Genomic DNA, 20,110 nt, shown 5'->3' on the forward strand with positions numbered 1-20,110 from the left:
CCAGGTCCTTGGTTCCATGGTGATGAATGACTCTCGAGGTGGTTCTGTGGGCCAAAGCTCACATACTACTACTATTACTTAACATTTCTAGAGCGCTACTAGGGTTACGCAGCGCTGTACAAATTAATAACTAAGGATGGTCCCTGCTCAGAAGAGCTTACAATCTAAAGGATGAAATGTCAAGTTGGGGTAGTCCAGATTTCCTGAGTAGAGGTGTTGTGATTAGGTGCCGAAAGCGACATTGAAGAGGTGGGCTTTGAGCAATGATTTGAAGATGGGTAGGGAGGGGGCCTGGCGTATGGGCTCAGGGAGTTTGTTCCAAGCATGGGGTGAGGCGAGGCAGAAAGTGCGGAGCCTAGAGTTGACGGTGGTGGAGAAGGGTGCTGAAAGGAGGGATCCGTCTTGAGAGCGGAGGTTACGGGCAGGGACGTAAGGGGAGATGAGGGTAGAGAGGTAAGGAGGGGCTGCAGATCGAGTGCATTTGTAGGTTAGTAGGAGAAGCTTGAACTGTATGCGGTATCTGATCGGAAGCCAGTGAAGTGACTTGAGGAGAGGGGTGATATGAGTATATCGGTTAAGGCGGAAGGTAAGACGTGCGGCAGAGTTCTGGATGGACTGAAGGGGGGATAGGTGGCTAAGTGGGAGACCTCTTCAGCAGTCTATCTTGTTTCATTACTCCGTGATTACTCAGGACTACAATCTATGTTTCCCTATCATCAAGCCGATCAATCCATAGACTGGTGTGTTGTGTCCATCTACCAGCAGGTGGAGATAGCATCTTTTGCCTCCCTATATGTGGTCATGTGGTGCCGGAAATTCCCCAGTATGTTCTCTATCTAGCAGGTGTGTGGTCGCACAGCAGCAGCTCTGGCTAGGTCTCCAAGCCTAATTGTTTAGGTTTTGTTGAGTACCTGGGGTTGAGGGCTCTTCGTGAGCAAGTGCAAACCTGGTGGTACCAGGTCCCTCCTTTTCTCCCCCCTCCCGCTGGCTTCGTTAAAAAAAACAAACAAACAAAAAAAAACAGAAAAATAAACATCCTTGAGAGAAAGACGTCCTTGGTTGCAGCTATTCACTGGGACTCCAAATCATTGCAGCTCGGAGCGAGAAGCAGGTAATTTTACCTTTTCCTAGCGGGCAGGGGGTTCCCCGAACGGTCTCCATGTGGCTATGGCATCGGAGGGCAAGGGCGTGAAAAGACGCTCCCTGGACCGAGTGTGCGCGTCTAGCGGGGAAGCGGGGGGGGGGGGGGGGTTCAAAGGCAGAGACGCCTTTCTTGGGCGCCTTTTCGGAATCGGGAGAGTTCTCCGGGTTTTCCTCCAGTGCGGTGGTTTTTCCCGCCTTAGGCGCCCATCCCCCGCTGGCCGCCTTCCCGGTTGTGGCCGGCCACGCTGCTTGGTCGGCTCCTTCTTGGGCCGCCCTTGAGGTGGGAGACGTTAATGGTATGGTCGCCCTTGACTCGGGCGACGGTATAAAGTCGGTGAAATTAAAGCGCCATTCTTCCTGCGTGGCTCCTTCGCGGAGTGTCGCGGCGGACGCCATTTTAGATGCACAGCGCGTCTCTTCCCCGCTCTTGGGAGCGCAGGTTGAGAGTGCCTCTAGTGCCGTCGCCCAGGCTGCAGAAGTGCACAGACTGGGGGGTTTCTCCCCTGAGTTTATTTTGCTGCTGCATCAGGCTTTCCTTATGCAAAACGCTGCCCCTGCTCCCCTGTCTGATAAGGGTGATGAGGCTTCCATGATCAAGCGCCCTCGGGTGGATCTCCAGGCCCTAGGGGACTCGGTCTCCTCTGATGTGGATGAGGGCAGCGTATCTGAGTTCTCCCAAAGGTCCTTAGGGGACTCTGTGGAGGAGACTGATCCCCGCTCGGATGGAGCGGATGTCCCCTCTGCAGCACGGCTTTTTCGCTCAGAGGATTTGCCCAACCTGTTAGTGCAGGCCATGAGCATTCTGAAAATTTCCTCTCCAGAGGAAGGCCCTCTCTCAGCCTCAGCTGGCTCTGCCATTATGCTGGGAATAAGCGCTCGCCCAGAACCTTCCACGTTCATGAAGCCATGCAGACTTTAATTTCGGCTCAATGGGATGCCCCTGAAGCGAGCCTTAAGGTAGCCAGAGCCATGTCCCGTCTGTACCCGCTGCCTGAGGGTGAATGGGAGGCCTTTCTCTGGCCTACAGTAGACTCTTTAATCACTGCGGTGACTAAGAAGACGGCTCTGCCAGTGGAAGGTGGCACTGCCCTGAAGGACGCTCAGGACAGGAGCTTGGAGGTGTCCTTGTGGTCGGCCTTTGAGGCGGCCGCCCTGAGTTTGCAAGCCTCGGTTTGCGACTCCTATGTGGCCAGGGCATGCCTGACTGTTTTGCAGCGGGCTTCCCCCTCGGATTCTTCCTTCAGGGCGGACTGGCCGGCCCTGGTGTCGGGCCTGGCCTACTTGGCGGACTTGCTGTATGATGTCTTGAGAGCCTCGGCTAAAGGTATGGTTCAGACAGTTTCTGCCCGGCGGTGACTGTGGCTTAAGCACTGGTCGGCTGACCATGCCTCAAAATCGCGCCTAGCCAAGTTGCCTTTTAAAGGCAAGCTGCTCTTTGGGGACGAGCTGGACAAGATCGTGACCGAGCTCAGCACATCTAAGGGCAAGAGGTTGCTGGAGGTCAGATCTCGGGCCGGCGGTGCTCGCCCTGGTCCCTCCAAGGGCCAATTTCAGGAAGCCTGTTGGTATCGCCCAGGCAAGTCGGCCTCCTCTTCCTCCTCTTCTTTCAAGCGGAACTTCTCCCCCAAGCAGCATTCCTTTCGCAGGGACCGCCGTCCTGGAGATTCTTCCTCCGGCCCTCCCCCAGGGTCTCGTACCCAATGACGGTGCCCTTGTCCATGCCCCAGAGCAGATCGGAGGACGGCTATCCTCGTTTCTGGGCGAGTGGACCAGGGTAACTTCAGAGGCTTGGGTTTTGGAAGTCATCAGAGACGGCTACAAGCTAGAGTTCTGCTGGCCCCTAAGAGATGGGTTCGTAAACTTTCCCTGCAAGTCTCCAGTCAAAGCGGCGGCAGTACAGCAGACTTTGGACAACCTGCTCCGCCTGGGCGCGGTGGTCCCAGTGCCAGTAGATCAACTTGGCAAGGGACGTTACTCCATTTACTTTGTGGTGCCAAAGAAGGGAGGTGCTGTGCGGCCTATCCTCGACCTCAAAGGGGTCAATCGGGCCTTAAAGATACGACACTTCTGGATGGAGACTCTCCGCTCCGTAATAGCTGCGGTGAAAAAGGGAGAATTCCTGGCATCCCTGGACATCAAGGAAGCTTACCTACATATTCCCATCTGGCCGCCTCATCAGCGCTTTCTGCGCTTTGCAGTACTGGGCCGACACTTCCAGTTCAGAGCCCTACCGTTCGGGTTGGCTACAGCTCCGCGGACCTTCTCCAAAGTAGTAATGGTGGTCATCGCGGCCTACCTCCACAAGGAGGGAGTGCAAGCCCATCCCTATCTGGACGACTGGCTGATCCGATCCCCTTCCTATGATGAGTGCGGGAGAGCTACAGACAGGGTCATTGCTCTTCTGAGCTCCCTGGGATGGATCATCAACTGGGAGAAAAGCCAGCTGCATCTGACTCAGTCCCTGGAGTATCTGGGAGTTCGATTCGACACCCAAGTGGGCAGAGTGTTCCTGCCGGACAACCGGAGCGTCAAGCTTCAGACCCAGGTGGACCAGTTCCTAGCCGCCTCTACTCTTCGGGCTATGTGCAGCTGTTGGGCTCCATGACGGCCACAATGGAGGTAGTGCCCTGGGCCAGGGCTCATTTGAGACCACTACAGCACTCTCTTCTGCGGCGGTGGACTCCAGTCTCGGAGGATTACGCTGTACGCCTTCCTTTGGATCCAGCAGTGCGAAAGGCACTGAGTTGGTGGCTGAGGCCAGGCAAGCTGGCCGCAGGAATGCCTCTTATGACCCCGGAGTGGGTTGTCGTCAAGACGGACGCCTGCTTGACAGGCTAGGGAGCCCACTGCCTGGGACGGATAGCGCAGGGGCTCTGGTCTCCTGCAGAGACGAAATGGTCCATCACCCTCCTGGAACTCCGAGCCGTTCGGTTGGCGCTTCTAGAGTTTCTCCCGGTACTGGTGCTGAGGCCTGTGCGGGTCCTGTCGGACAATGCCACGGCTGTGGCCTATGTCAATTGCCAGGGAGGTACCAGGAGCGCCCCTCTAGCCAAGGAGGCCATGAAGCTATGCCTGTGGGCGGAAGCGAATCTGGAACAGCTGTCGGCGGCCCACATTGTGGGAGTCATGAATATCAAGGCGGACTTTCTCAGTCGCCATACCTTGGATCCCGGAGAGTGGCAACTGTCTGCTCGGACGTTCTTGGACATCATGAAGCGCTGGGGCCGGCCGAGCCTGGACCTGATGACGTCCTCGGCCAATTGCCAAGTGCCGCGTTTTTTCAGCAGAGGACGGGACCCTCGATCTCTGGGAGTCGATGCTCTTCTCCAGTAGTGGCCGACACAGGAGCTTCTCTACATGTTCCCGCCCTGGCCCATAATAGGCAGGGTGCTAGGCCGGGTGGCAAAGCATCCGGACCGGGTGATCCTGGTGGGTCCAGATTGGCCCAGACGTCCCTGGTATGCGGACTTAATCAGACTCTCGGTGGACAACCCTCTGCGGCTGTCAGCGGAGCGGGGCCTCTTGCATCAGGGCCCCGTGGTGTTGGAGGATCCCTCCCCCTTTGGTCTTACGGCCTGGCTCTTGAGCGGAAGCGGCTGAGGAAGAAGGGCTTCTCAGACAAGGTCATCGCCACTATGCTGAGAGCGAGGAAGCGCTCTACTTCTACCACTTACGCCAGGGTTTGGCGTACCTTTGCTTCATGGTGCGAGGCAGGCTCTGTATCACCCTTCACTGCTCCAATATCTTCAGTATTGGCGTTCCTGCAAGAGGGGCTGGAGAAAGGCCTGTCGCTCAGTTTGCTGAAAGTCCAGGTGGTGGCTCTAGCTTGCTTCAGGAGTCGTCTGAAGGGGGCTTCCCTGGCTTCACAGCCAGATGTGGTGCGCGTTCTCAAAGGAGTTAATCACCTGTGCCCCCCTCTGCACTCGATAGTGCCTATGTGGAATCTCAATCTGGTGCTACGGACTTTGCAGAAACCGCCGTTCGAGCCCTTGCCAAGGGCATCGCTGAAGGACCTGACGCTGAAAGCGGTCTTCCTGGTGGCTATCACCTCAGCCAGAAGAGTTTCCGAGCTCCAGGTGCTCTCGTGTAGAGAGCCGTTCCTGCGATTCACTGAGGCAGGAGTGTTAATTCGCCCAGTGCCTTCCTTCCTGCCCAAAATTGTTTCTCGATTCCATGTGAATCAGCAGCTTTACCTACCCTCCTTTCATAGGGAGGATTACCCAGAGGAGTACCCTGCGCTCAAATACCTGGATGTTAGACGGGTCATCATCAGATACTTGGAAGTGACCAATGATTTCCGGAAGTCGGATCACCTGTTCGTGCTGTTCGCAGGCCCTCGTAAGGGTCTGCAGGCATCTAAGCCTACGGTGGCAAGTTGGGTCAAGGAGACGATCGCGTATGCTTATGTGGCGGCAGGGAAGATTCCGCCTATTCAGCTGAAGGCACACTCTACTAGAGCACAAGCAGCCTCGATGGCGGAATCCAGATCTGTCTCCTTGGAAGAGATTTGCAGAGCGGCTACTTGGTCGTCGGCTCATACCTTCTCACGACATTACCGCTTGGATGTGACTGCTCAGGCCGAGGCCCAGTTTGGGGTTTCAGTGTTGCGTTCAGGGATTTCCATGTCCCGCCCTGGGTGAGTACTGCTTCGGTACATCCCACTAGTCTATGGATTGATCGGCTTGATGATAGGGAAGGTAAAATTATGTATCATACCTGATAATTTTCTTTCCCTTAATCATAGCCGATCAATCCATAGCCCCTCCCAGATATCTGTATTGTTTGTGTTCTGGTTATATTTCAGGTTCAAGTTCAGTCTTCAGTTCCTATTCACGAGGACTTCGTTTTCAAGTTCTTCCAATTGAAGTTTCTTCGAGTTCACGATTTTGTGTTACAGTGAGCTGCTGCTTCCTCTCCCCCTGTTTCGGTGGTGGCTGGATTGATAACTAAATTATGCCGGCGCTCCCTCCCTCTTCGTGCGGCTGTAGGGTAGCTTTGTATCCCTCCCGCTTCGGCGGTGTTAGGGTAAGCCAGCTCCTCCCGCGGTTGCGGTAGCAGGATAAGCCAATTCCCCCCGCGTCGGCAGGTGTGGTTTCCCGCCCACCGCCCTGGCGGTGGTGCGCTGGAATATTTCCCCTCCCCCGCTTCGGCGGTGGTGAGCTGGGCAGAGTGTCCCTTTGTGGGTGTAATTAGAGTCCTGCGGATGGAGCTTTGATATCGACATACTGGGGAATTTCCGGCAGCACATGACCACATATAGGGAGGCAAAAGATTGCTCTCTTATTCCACCTGCTGGTAGATGGACACAACCCACCAGTCTATGGATTGATCGGCTATGATTAAGGGAAAGAAAAATGATCAGGTATGATACATAATTTTACCCTTCAGTGGCCACCAGAGGTGAGATGCAGCATGCACTTGTTGCTTCAGGACCACAGTCTTCTTTAAAGAGTATCACTGGTAACTCCTCAATGGATGGTGGTGACGACAGATGCCAGTTTCTCTGGTTATGGGGGGGGGGGGGGGGGGGAGGCTCACTTTGTTCACACTGCTCAAGGCACTTGGACCAAAGCGGAAGCTGTTTGACCAATGAATTGTTTAGAACTAAGAGCTGTTCGAGGAAGTGACGTCATGATGCTGATGGCTGCCTAGCGTTCTAGCTCCCGCTCCTCGATAACTACAAAAGCTATAAAAAGCTATCACCAACCTTTTTGGTACTGCCTGCAGTGTTCCTAGTTGCTCCCCATTGAAAGCAGGATGAGTAAAGCGTCTTCGGCGCGAGCTAAAGAGCAGGAGAAGTCAGCTGGCGGCGGATCGTCTAAAACCGCGAAGCGCCACGAGGTAATGGCGCCGGTCTCTCCCTCTGACTCTGACTCAGCGCTGTCGTTAGCGGAATCGCGGAAACCGCATACTAAAAAAGGAATCTCAGGCGAACTTCGCCAGATACTGTCTGGTATACAAGCAGATATAAACAAGTCGAGGGATGAGATTCTGGACAGAATGGAGACGCTGAGCTCTGATCTCCGCGAGCTGGGGAACAGAGTTGAGGAGGTAGAGACCAAGCTGGAAGAGCATTCTGAGTCCATACATTCACACGAGGCCCATCTCCAAGCCTTAGATCAAAAGCACATAGATCTAACCTATAAGCTTGATGATCTTGAAAACAGGGGAAGGAGAAACAACCTCAGATTCCGCGGAGTTCCTGAGGGCGGAGAGACAGAGGATGTTATACAGATTGTACAGACAATGTGCGCCAGCTTGCTGGGGGCCGAGGCTGCAGGGGTCAAGATTGAGATCGATAGAGCACATAGATCCTTGGGTCAGCGGCAGGAAAACAGAGCACGGGATATTATCACACGGTTCCACCGGTATGAAATAAAGGAACAACTGCTCAACTGTGCCAGGAAAATGCCCAACCTGGAATATGGTGGGTCTAAAATATCTGTGTATCAAGACTTATCACAGTTCACCCTGCAACAAAGACGTCTTATGAAACCAGTTCTGGACATTCTAGCCAAAGAGCAGATAACATACAGATGGGGCTTTCCTTTCTCTCTGATTTACACGCTACAGGGTGTCAAATTGAGAGTTACATCGATGACAGAAGCTTGGAAATCATTGCATGGGGCAGGCCTGGTGCAGACGAACAAACCACCAGGCGCCCTAGCGCCAGCCACGAAAACCAAGCTCCAAAAGTGGCAAAGGATCCCTGCCACACCTAAAAGGAATATTCCAAAAAGAAAAGTGGCTGTGGAAGAAACCTGAACTGAAGCGGTAACCTGGTGGAATCACTCTATCAAAGGACTTAGCCAAAAATTGGCCAGAGGAACACTGGCTGATACTGATCTCCTGGTTGGTAATGATGTAGAGAGTAACTAACGTTACCCTCTGTCTCAAGTTTGAAAATGTTTTGTTCTTTGTTTATTATTGCCATCTCTTGCATAAGTGAACTTTAATTCTTTAATTAATAGATGAAATGGCAATTAAGGCTGTGGGACACTCTGTGCATGATGCTATATAGCTATAAGAGATTGAGAAGAGGGAAAGTTTAAGGTGATGGATGGCGGGCAGGGACCAAACATGTGGATGGGTGGCTATGGTTGCCCAATCTGGGTTCTTGACCCTGGTGATGACATAGGGAACTTCGGGGGGGGGGGGGGGGGGGGGCGGGGGGGCTGGGTCGCCTGGATGCTGGTGTGTCACTTCCTCATCTCCCACTATTGGGACTTGAGCCCTCTAGTTGGTGTCAGACAGGGGGGGATGAGGTGGGTAAGGGAAGGGGGGAGGGTTATCGCTGGGGGGAGGGAGGTTTGGGGAGGGTTGGGGGCACAACTGGCACTGGATAGCACAAAGACATGAAGTGGATGGATCCCACCTAGTGGGAAACACAGCTGATGTAACATCCCAGGAATGAGTACAGACTTAAAAATTTTATCATATAATGTTAAGGGGCTGAACATGGCTCAGAAAAGGCAGAAATTTTTCAAAGAGCTGCAGCTGCTGAAGCCGCACATTGTATTATTGCAGGAGACTCATTTCCGCAGGGCACATGAGCGACTGTTAACCCACCCAGAATACCCAAGCGCCTTCTTCGCTTCCTCTGCCGACGACTCTAGAAAACGTGGGGTGGCAGTTTTGTTCCATAAATCAATATCGGCCCAAATAATGAGAATTAGGCGAGACCCGGGAGGTCGTTTTTTGCTCTTGCAAATTGTTCTGGATCAGGTAGACCTCACGCTTGCATCGATATACGCCCCAAATGAGCATCAGGGGACCTTCTACACTAAAGTGAAAAACATACTAGCTACATTCACCCGGGGCTCTTTGATTATGGGGGGTGACTTTAACGAAGTTATGGATTCTGTGTTGGACAGATCCGGGAGACCTCAGCACCCGATATCTAGGGACTCATTGGCGCTGGGCTCTATGGTTCACTCATTGGGGACCCTGGATGTTTGGAGACTAAATCATATGACAACTAGGGACTACACTTTTTTCTCTCCAGTACATAAGTCATACTCCCGGATCGATTACCTCTTCCTTGACGTCACATTAGCAGAGAGGGGCCCGAAAGCAGAAATTGGCAGTATAACAATCTCAGACCATGCCCCAGTTTGGGTAACCTTGCCGACCATCAAAGCAGAGGTCAAAGACCAAAGATGGACACTTAACACAGATCTATTACTGGAGGGGGAGGTGGTGGAGGGTTGTAGGAAGGTCCTGAAAGAGTACTTGGAGCTAAATATGGAATCTGGTCCTCCCCTCAGTGTGGTGTGGGATGCTATGAAGGCAGTCTCAAGAGGCTACTTTATACAGATAGCTAGTAGGCGAGCGAGGGTTCGTAGGGCCCAGCTGGCGCAGTGCCTGGAAAGGATCAGGATCCTGGAGGCACAGCACAAACTAAGTGGCTCCCCTGCTGTTTTGGAGGAGCTGCGTGGACAGAGGCTCCAGCTGGACTCTATCTACTCCGAACAGCTAAGTTGGCTACAATCCAGAAATAAAGTACGATCATACGAGTTTACTAACAAGGCAGGCCGCCTCCTGGCTATAAAGCTGCGCAGGCAAAGAGTGGACCGAACGGTCACCCACATTAGGGACTCGAAAGGTGACTTGCTGAATACATCTGAGGCCATACGGAGGCGCTTTAGCGAATTTTATCAGGAACTATACGAGCAGGAGACGAACCCACCTGAAGAAACTATCTTGGATTACCTGGCGGAGAGTGAATTGGCCTCCATAACCAGTCAGCAAAGGGCAGCCCTAGATGCGCCGGTCACTCCGGTTGAGGTACAAAAAGCCATCCAACACCTACCCTCATGTAAATCACCAGGGTTAGACGGTTTCCCTAACGAATTCTATAAGAAATATACCACCGAATTAGCCCCACTCTTAGCCGACTTATTTAACTTAATTGGGAAAGGGGAGTCTTTGCCCACCTCCATGTTGGAAGCGTGGATTGCGGTACTGCCCAAGCCAAATAAAGATCACAAGGAATGCGGGTCCTTTCGCCCTATATCCGTCTTAAACGCCGATGTCAAAATTCTTGCTAAAGTCCTGGCCAATCGATTGGCACCCTTGCTCCCAGGTATTATCCACCCTGATCAGGTGGGATTTGTCCCCTATAGAAAAGCTACTGATAATACTAGGCGAGTGGTCGATTTAATGTACCTGGCTAGGAGAATGAGGAGGCCTCTTTGCCTTCTTAGCTTGGATGCTGAAAAGGCCTTCGATCGAGTGTATTGGCCATTCATGTACAAGGTGATGGAGACCTTTGGGATAGGACCGCAGTTCCGTGGATGGATCCAAGCATTCTATAGCTCCCCTAAAGCCTGTATTCGTGTAAACGGGGGTAACTCAGGGATGATACCTTTACATAGAGGCACTAGACAGGGCTGCCCTTTGTCCCCTCTATTATTTGCGATGGTAATGGAGCCATTTGCAACCAGGCTTAGAGCTAATCCAAATATATCAGGACTCTCCATGGGTGGGAGAACACATAAACTAGCCCTCTTCGCAGACGATGTCTTGCTATTTGTCACTCACCCCCTGTCCACTTTCCCTGGGCTTCTGCGGGAGATAGAGGAATACTCGACTGTGTCGGGATTTAAAGTTAATATGTCCAAATCTGAAGTTTTGAACGTAACCCTTCCGATGGAGCTCATGGAGTCATTGCGGACTTCCTATGCCTTCAGATGGGCGGACAAGAGCATTCGCTATCTGGGGGTTAATCTGACAGCAGATCTCTCGGATCTTTTTTCGGTTAATTATAAAGGGTTGGCAGAGGCACTTATTGAGGACTTGGGTAAATGGGGGGATATTGCTCTCTCATGGTTTGGCCGAATAGCAGCAGTAAAGATGAATGTCCTGCCGCGCCTGCTTTATCTATTTCAGGCTCTCCCAATCAAAATGCCACGTAAATTTTTATCAATGCTACAGGACCGTATCATGCGCTTTATCTGGGCGGGAAAGCATCCGCGCTTGGCACGCACGGTCCTGTATCAGGATAGGGCGAGAGGAGGGCTAGGAGTACCTAACTTGGCTTGGTATTATAGAGCAGTCCAGGCACGCGCAGCAGTGGAATGGTTTCAGGACTATCCGGATAGGCAGTGGGTGCAGCTTGAACAATACACTTTGGTGAAAGGTCATTAGGGGCTCTCATGTGGATCCCGGGCTCTTTTAGATCCCTGGAGGCAGGACTCTGTCCTTCAGTATATGTCACCCTTTCAAACTGGGATAGCATGTTCTTACACCGACGTACAACATTGTCTCGTCTGTCCCCCATAGCTTATAACCCATTGTTTTACCCCGGAACGACAAAAGGAGTATTCACAAGATGGTACACTGGGGGTTTACGAATGTGGGGTCAACTATTTGAGGGTGAGAATTTGTTGTCTTATCCTGCAGCCCTTGAGAAGTTCCCGATAGTGGGGTCTGACCGGTACGCCTATCTCCAATTGGCTTCCTTTCTTAAGACACGGGCGGTTCGGGAGGTTATGGCCAGGGAGCAAACAGCACTAGAGACTATCTGTGAGGGTCCACCTAAGACTACTGGGCTGGTCTCTCGCCTTTATCACATTATTAACAGGCAATCCCCGAATTATACACTTCATAGGAAGAGTTGGCAGAGGGAGCTGGGCATAGACTTGGAGGAGGCAATATGGGAGAGGATGGAGCGGGCTGTGGTGAGAGTGTCGTCTCATGTGCCCTTCAAGGAAAATGCGGTGAAGGTGCTGTATCGTTGGTACTTGACACCTGAGCGTCTCCAGCGCATATACCCTACACTGACGGGGCTGTGCTGGAGGGGTTGTGGGGTGCGGGGCACAGCTGGACACATATGGTGGACTTGTAAGAGGGTCAGGGCTTATTGGAGATCAATCCACAGCAGACTACAGAGGTGGACGGGAAGCCCAATACCATGGAGCCCAACCTTCTTCTTATTCTTTGGGGGAGCTGCAGGTCTTTCTAGAACTCAGCACATATTTGTGGGACAGGCTATAACCGCTGCAAGAGTTATAATTGCTGCCCATTGGAAACAGCCCATGACTCCGCCCATTACCAGATGGGTCCAAAGACTGAGGCAGGTCTGTGAGATGGAAAAACTTCTAGCGGAAAGGCGTAATCAAATATGTAGATGGCATCAGATCTGGGTTTCTTTTCTCCTTCATGTATAAATCGATTAAAGTTTTCTGTTAAGGTGGTGCCGGAAGGGTGGGTGGGAGGGGGAGGGAGGGTGGGATGGGGATATATGTGACCAGAGAGAATATGAAGCGGGGATCAGTAAATACATATAAAAACTCTGAAAAAGTGAAGTTTTGGTATTGTAAATCTGAATACTTTATTTGACATTTCAATACTGTAAGAACTGTTATATTCTTGATATCCTAAGAGATTGTTGGCTTACATAAGTGACATGTAACATGATTTGCATAGTGCATTAAGTCTCAGATGTTTTGTATTACCTGTTAATAAAGACTTCTTAAAATTTAAAAAAAAGAACTAAGAGCTGTTCAGTTAGCTCTGAAAGCCTTTCACAATGTGCTCTCGGGGCATTCCAGTGTGGGTGTTATTGGACAATATGATGACAGTGGCATACATAAACAGATAACGAAGGGCTTGTAGTGTGGCTCTGGCATTGGAGGCTTGCCTTTCCATTCTCTGGGCAGGGAGATATGTTCCCATGTTTTTGGCAGCCCATATTGCAGGAAGCCTGAATGTTTTAAGTGAATTGTTAGCATGAACTGTTATCGCAGAAGGTATTTCTCATAGTTATGAGTTTAAAATGTATTTAATGTATCACAAAGTCATCGCATCTGAAAAAAGATATAGTGGAATTAGAAAAGGTGCAGAGAAGGGCGACAAAAATGATAAAGGGGATGGGACGACTTCCCTATGAGGAAAGGCTAAAATGGGTAGGGCTCTTCAGCTTGGAGAAAAGATGGCTGAGAAGAGATTTGATAGAGGTCTATAAAATAATGAGTGGAGTGGAAAGGGTAGACGAAGCATCTGTTTACTCTTTCCAAAAATACTAGGACTAGGGGGCATTCAATGAATCTACAAAGTAGTAAATGTAAAACGAATTGGATAAATTTTTTCTTCACTCAACGTGTAGTTAAACTCTGGAATTCGTTGCCAGAGAATGTGGTAAAGGCAGCTAGCTTATCAGGTTTAAAAAAGGTTTGGACGGGTTCCTAAAGGAAAGTCCATAGACCATTATTAAAATGGACTTGGGGAAAATCCACTGCTTATTTCTGGGATAAGCAGCATAAAATGTTTTGTACTTTTTTGGGATCTTGCCAGGTATTTGTGACCTGGATTGGCACTCTTGTAAACAGGATGCTGGGCTTGATGGACCTTTGGTCTGTCCCAGTATGGCAATACTTATGTACCATTCATAAAAAAAAATACAGCATGGTGGTTCACAGTAGGTAAAAATTAATTCAGTGAAGCAGAAAAGAACTCCAAAATTCTGACAGGATAGAGAAAATAACCAACATTAGTCATCCAAGAAAATACTTACAAAAACAAAAAGTAACATCACAATCACATATACATCCAGAACAGAATAAGGCCCACAGTTGCCCAGTGCCCATAACAATGCTCAGTGAGTATCATCGAAAGCAGATCTAAAAAAGTAGGTCTTTAAGGCTGCCTTGAATTTGGGAAATGACCCCACTCACAGGTGGGATCCAGCCTTTGATCTCATGGTGACCAAATGCAATGCCAAAGTCACCAGGTTCTTCAGCAGATGAAGAGAGTTCAGTTCACAAAGGCTGGATTCTGTCCTGCAAGATTGGCCCATGCAGGCGTTGCAGTATATATTCACTCCCTGACTGATAATAGGATGGGTGCTTCGCAAAATTTTTCACCTTCTGGGTCATGTGATCCTCATTGCCCTGGATTGGACCAGAAAAACACGTGGTTTGTGGATCTAAGAACATAAGCACTGCCATCCTGGGACAAACTGAAGGTCCATCAAGCCCAGTATCCTGTTTCCAACAGTGGGCAATCTAGGTCACAAGTACCTGGCAAGATCCCAGAACAGCAAAACAGATTTATGCTGCTCATCCTAGAATAAAGCAGTGGATTTTCCAAGTTCTTCTTAATAATTGCTTATTGACTTTTCGTTTAGGAAATTATCCAAACATTTTTAAAACCTTTCTAAGCTAACTGCTTTTACCACATTCTCCGGCAATGAATTTCACAGTTTAATCATGCAGACAACTCGAGCAAACATGGCTAAAGACACTAAGCTCCCAAGATAGGTCCACATGGAAGGTACTTATCAGTCAATACAAGGAAAAGATAAGACTAGAAAAACAAATACTACTCCCGTGTGAAATCTGCAGCAACTCCAAACGCACTCTTTTTTTTTAGTTTGTCAAATCACTCACAAAACCAACACAATCACAAACAAACAAATCTAACTGCAGAAGAACTGGCTAAATTCTTTCAAACCAAATCAGAAAAACTAATAAACTCTGTCCTTAAAACCCCAATCCAACAATCAACTGCAACAGACTTCTCTGAAGACATTTGCCCGGCAGACCACGTCTGGTCCACCTTCACAGAAACTACCTAGACCAACTCAAGATGACAATTGCCAGATTCTCAAAAGAATCCTGTGCTCTAGACCCATGCAGAGCTGACCTCAGAACAGCTACCTCAATCAGTGGCCTACATAATCAACATGATACATTCCATGCTGAGGAAGGGAATCTTCCCCGAGGAGCTAGGCAGGATCGTCCAAACCCCACAGCTCATAGGGGAAGTGCTCAACAGAAACACACCAAATAACTACTGCCTTGTAGCTAACATCCCCGCCATCACAAAAATCATGGAGGCAGTAGTTACATACCAATTACAAAAATACATAAACAAATTCCAACTACTGGACCCATTGCAATCTGGATTCCAACTTCTCTTCACAGAAACATTAATGGCAAGCATGCTATCTGAACTCGGCCTACTCCTAGACAAACACCAACAAATCTTCCACACGCAGTTAGATTTATCTGCTGCCTTCAATTTGGTTAATCACAAAACGCTCCTAACAATGCTTGTGGAGGTGGGCATAGGAATTGAAGTTATCAACTGGTTCACAGGCTTCCTGAAACACAGAACTGTCCAGATAACATGGCAGTAATCCCTATTCCAGCTGTTGTCCACGAGGCAAGGAGTTCCTCAAGACTCATCACTATCCCCTACTCTTTAATTTCTACTTCTGTAACTTAGGAAACATTCTGAAACCTTTTAAAATTAAATACTATTCCTATGCAAATGATATTGTTCTGCTCTTCCCTGTTCAAGACCCTCCAACAGCATACCCATTGATGAAAGAGATCTTTGAAGTCCTATACACATGTGTCAACCTCAAAATGAACGCGGGTAAAACAACCTCTCGAACCTCCAAGCACTCTTCCAGTCCTAGTAGGCTCGACCATACTATTAAAAAAAAAAAAAATCAAAATCCTAGGAATCTGGCTACTGGCATCTCACCCTATCCATGCAGATAAACAACGTTATCTAAAAAAGGTTCTACACACTGAAGCCTCTCAGGCACATGAAATATCTCCTGAATCCCATTCACTTTCAGGTCGTGTTCCAAGCCACAGTTCTCTCGGGCCTTGATTACTGCAGCACAATGTACCTAGGCCTTTCAGAAAAAGAAACAAAAAAAAAATTGCAGATAGTCATAAACGCTGCCACAAAACTAATAGACAATGGATGTTGGACTGATCACACCACCCCTGTTTTAATAAAACGGCACTGGCTTCCCTTTAAGACAAGAGCAGACTTTAAAATACTCACCACCTTATCATCGGCCTTCAATAGTACTATGGGTTTAGATATCAGGGGAGGGGGGACGGGGGGACGGGGACCTTTTGTGTACTGTTTAAAGTTGTTTACTCATTCAATGTGCACTTTAAGCTTGATGCACAGAGGCTATTTAGGTAACTATTGTTTAAAAAATTTCAATAAACATACTTGGAAAAAAATACCACCATTTTCAAAAACCTTCACGGACTAATGCCATTGTATTTAAAAAAAACAAAACAAAAAACCCCAACTAACTCACGTCTGCCAACCTAGAAGATCTCTCAGATCCATGCAGGACATCAGACTATCATTACTGAACCCATGGGAATACCGGTGACGGAAAACATTCAACACAACTCTTCTGCAAAAAAAATCAGACAGATCCTAGAATACATGACACTCCGGAGATCAGTAAAAATTTGGCTTTTCCAAAAATAGTTTGGAGCCAAACTTTCCACCCCTTAGGAGGTCTTATCAGACCTCATAAGACCTTCCAGTACTTTAAGCTTCAGCTCCACCTCTGCGCCTAATTATCACTAATGAACTAATGAACTTTAACGCAATACCACTTCATCTTTTATTCTGTAAATGATCTCTCTATACTTAATTTACTCTGTCACCTATGAATTTTAATGCAATACCACTTTGTGTTTTAATTCCGGTAATGGCGATTGCCACTACGGAACAATATAAGCCACATTGAGCCTGCAAATAGGTGGGAAAATGTGGGATACAAATGCAATAAATAAATAGGTAGATATGAAATTTGATGGTATTGCTTGTGGATAATATTTAATTTCTTATATATTGCCTGCAAACCCAAAACTATTGAAGCAGTGTATTTTCATGTATGGAAGGTATTTTCTATCCATAGAGGGCTCATAATCTTTTGTTTGTACCTAAGGCATTGGAGGGATAAAAAACTTCCGAAGGATCAGAAGGGGATCCCTGGGGGGATTTGAACCAGGCTCCCCTGGTTATCAGCCTGCTGCTCTACCCATTGGCTGCTCCTTGTTAGTTTGACTTATGTAGCTTTGATAGTTTTCTTTTGTTTCTGAAACGGATTAATGCAGAATTACTCATGATATATATAATAATTTTTCCTGGTGGTGAGGTTTTTTTTTTTTTTTTAATCAATTTAAATGTGATCTTTTGGGATAATGTGGGATATACATGAAACAAATAAATAAATAAATATAGAATTGAAAATTAAATAATAAATGAAAGGAATAATAACAGAATTTATAGTTTCTGGATTTAAGCTGACTCGAGATTCTTATTTTGAATGTGGCAGTATATCAAATCCATGACCCTTTACCTTTGTATTTTCTGCAGGTGGCTGCAGCATAGGATGCAAGCAGCCCTCTTCCCTCTGCATGGATGCCCCTTTGGAATTCTCCCCCACTGAGCACAACCATGCACCCTTCTCCACTCTGCAGTCTGTGGCTGAGCATTCCCAGGTAGTTATTAAATAATTGCAAGCATCAACACATAGAGTCAGTCCTACAGAGCCATCACCCCTCTTCTTCAGTAGTCAAACCAAAGACAAACTTTCATAAATAAAAGAGTAGAGAATACTGCTACAAGCTTAATTATCATTCAGAAGTTGATTAGGAGGACATGTTCTATAGATAAGTAGGGCTGCATGCATACAAGATTCTACTACTACTATAAATCATTTCTATAGCGCTACCAGTCGTACGCAGCGCTTCACAATTGAACATGAAGAAAAGACAGTCCCTGCTCAAAAGAGCTTGCAATCTAAATCAGGACAGACAGGACCGATAAGGGTAAGACAGACAGAAGGACACATAGGGAGGCTGATTTTGGATTTAGGCTCCTATGTTGCCCCTTTTGAAAATTTACTAGGACTGAGGTCTTACAACTGAGGTCCTAGTTTCTCTAGTATCCTAAACACAACAGCTGAAAAAAAAACCCAGTTGTGACATGGGTGGAGTTGGGATGGGGAAAATGTTGGGTGATTAACACTAGACACCCAGTGGCGTACCAAGGGGGGGGGGGGGCAGTCCGCCCCGGGTGCACGCCGCTGGGGGGTGTGCCGCGCGCCTGTCAGCTCTTCGTTTTCATGCTCCCTCTGCCCCGGAACATGTTACTTCCTGTTCAGGGGCAGAGGGAGCATGGAAACGAAGAGCCGACAGGCGCGCGGCACCCCCCCCCCCCCCCCCCCCCCAGCGGCGTGCACCGGGGGGGGGGGGGTCTTTCGCCAGGGGGGTTGCTTTATTTTGCCGGGAGGGTGTCGTGCTGTTCCGGGGGGGGGGGGGGGGCTCTGCACCTGGGGGGCGGGGCGCATCAGCGATCCGCCCCGGGTGTCAGCGCCCCTAGGAACGCCAGTGTAGACACCTAATCTAGGTTCCTTGTCATCAACAGCAGATGAATCCATTAACTGATGGGTTGTATCCGCCTACCAGCAGGTGGAGATAGAGAACACTGAAAGCACATGGTGTTCCTGGACGCCCAGCCCCCTCTGCCTTCAGTATGTGATCAGTATATCTCTATCTTCCAGCAGGTGTGGACGTAGCTTTCTCAGCTCCTAGATTTCTGCCTGGGGTGGCTCCTGTGCTTTGCCAGTAGAACAGGGGGGTGTTGTGGCTGGTGGTGCCCACTTTAAGGCTATACTTGGTTTTCCCTGTCCCTGCCTTACCCCATTCCCCTTCTTCCCAGATTCCCTCTGTGGCTGCCTGCTTCCAACTTTCCTCACAGTATTAAAAAAAAAAAAAGAGGCTCGCTTTTAACTGCGCAGCAACTTCTGATGCTTTCTCCGGCGCTCCTGGAACCTTGCAGCCTGACTGGAGCTCGTTTGACTCGGTCTCCAGAGGTGTGGAGAGTGGTGCCCAGCTCCTCTGGGGAGGTTCCCGCTGACAGTGTTCCTGTGTGGGGTAAGTTTTGGTGCGATGCCGCGATTTTGTTTCTATTTTCCGCCGAAGAAGGGCGATGGCTGCTGAAGCAGTTAAGCACTGCTCCTGATGTGGAAAACGCAGGACAGCAGCGGGGCTTTGCAGCACGTGCTGCTTAGACACTAATGCTGGCACGAGCATGGTTGGCGGTGACTCATCCCGCCTGACGGAGTTTACAGCGGGCGCCATTTTGGTTGCGCAGTGTGACTTGACCCTCACTGTGGCTGAGGAGTCTGAGTGCAGGGGGACGCCTCTCCTCGAGGTTTCTAGAGAGGCTCATAACTCCGCTTCCCCTAATATAGGAGCAGATGGTCAGGGTCCGTTTTTTGCCCCTGAATTTGTGCTGCTGATGCATAGGTCCTTTATGGTAAAAAGAGCCCTGCCTGAGCTTTCTGAAAATTTTCTGCGGACTGGATTGCCTCCAGGTTTTGAAAGCCCAGCGTCTGCTGGAGACTTTATCTCTTCCCCTGAGCTCTTGGCTGAGGCTAAACACAGATGAGTGACCACACCGTCTGAGGGTGCTTCTCTGTCACCCCTTTCTCCCCCGTTGTCTGGTTTCGGGGATTCTGATGGGTCTGGCAGGCCCTCACGGACTGATGATCCAGAGGAGGGTAGCTGCTTGTCACAGGAGTTGGATAACCCTAAAGCGGTATGGATTTTCCACCGCAACGAGCTGCCAGCTCTCATTTCTGATGCCTTACAGGCCCTCAGTATTGATGATCCTGACGTGACCACAGCCTCTTTTATTAACCCTAAGATGGCCTGTACTAGAAAGCCTTCTCGGGCTTTTCCGGTGCATGATTCCATCCAAGAGCTTATTACAGCTCAATGGTCTGAACCTGATGGCCCCTTGAAAGTGGCTAGGGCTATGTGTCAAACACCCACAGAAGGTGATCTCTCCACAGGGGAACCAAAGACAGGCAAAACAAACAGTGGATCCAATAAAAGTCCTCTCATAATGAGTGTCTTCCTGAACAAGGTCTTTATTGAAATCTACACGATTGACCCGACACGTGATGTGTTTCGGCCGTAAAGGCCTGCGTCAGGGGTCTAGTAGTATCTGAAGAAAAACATGCCTTGTGGATCAGATGAATAACAGCACATAAACTGCTGTTTTGAGGAAGATTTTGCTCTCTTACAAATGTATATGTCAAAGGATGAAGTACTGTGGTTGCTGCGGTAGTCCTCTTGGATGTATAGAAATAAAAGATACCTCTTTTAGCAGTTTATATGCT

The 20,110-nt window shown here is 49.1% G+C and overlaps 1 protein-coding gene across 6 annotated transcripts in view; it reads left to right on the forward strand.

The window, feature by feature from the left end:
• LOC115475628 (dual specificity tyrosine-phosphorylation-regulated kinase 1A-like) overlaps window positions 1–20,110 on the forward strand; it is a 521,782-nt gene that overhangs the window by 98,026 nt on the left and 403,646 nt on the right. For all 6 annotated transcript variants that reach the window (XM_030211502.1, XM_030211505.1, XM_030211507.1 and 3 more), the window contains one exon: window positions 17,296–17,420. In XM_030211502.1, coding sequence (XP_030067362.1) covers window positions 17,296–17,420 — 125 coding nt within the window. The remainder of the gene's footprint in view (window positions 1–17,295; window positions 17,421–20,110) is intronic.

Source organism: Microcaecilia unicolor, chromosome 8 (genome assembly GCF_901765095.1).
Source record: "Microcaecilia unicolor chromosome 8, aMicUni1.1, whole genome shotgun sequence".
Taxonomy (NCBI): Eukaryota; Metazoa; Chordata; class Amphibia; order Gymnophiona; family Siphonopidae; genus Microcaecilia; species Microcaecilia unicolor.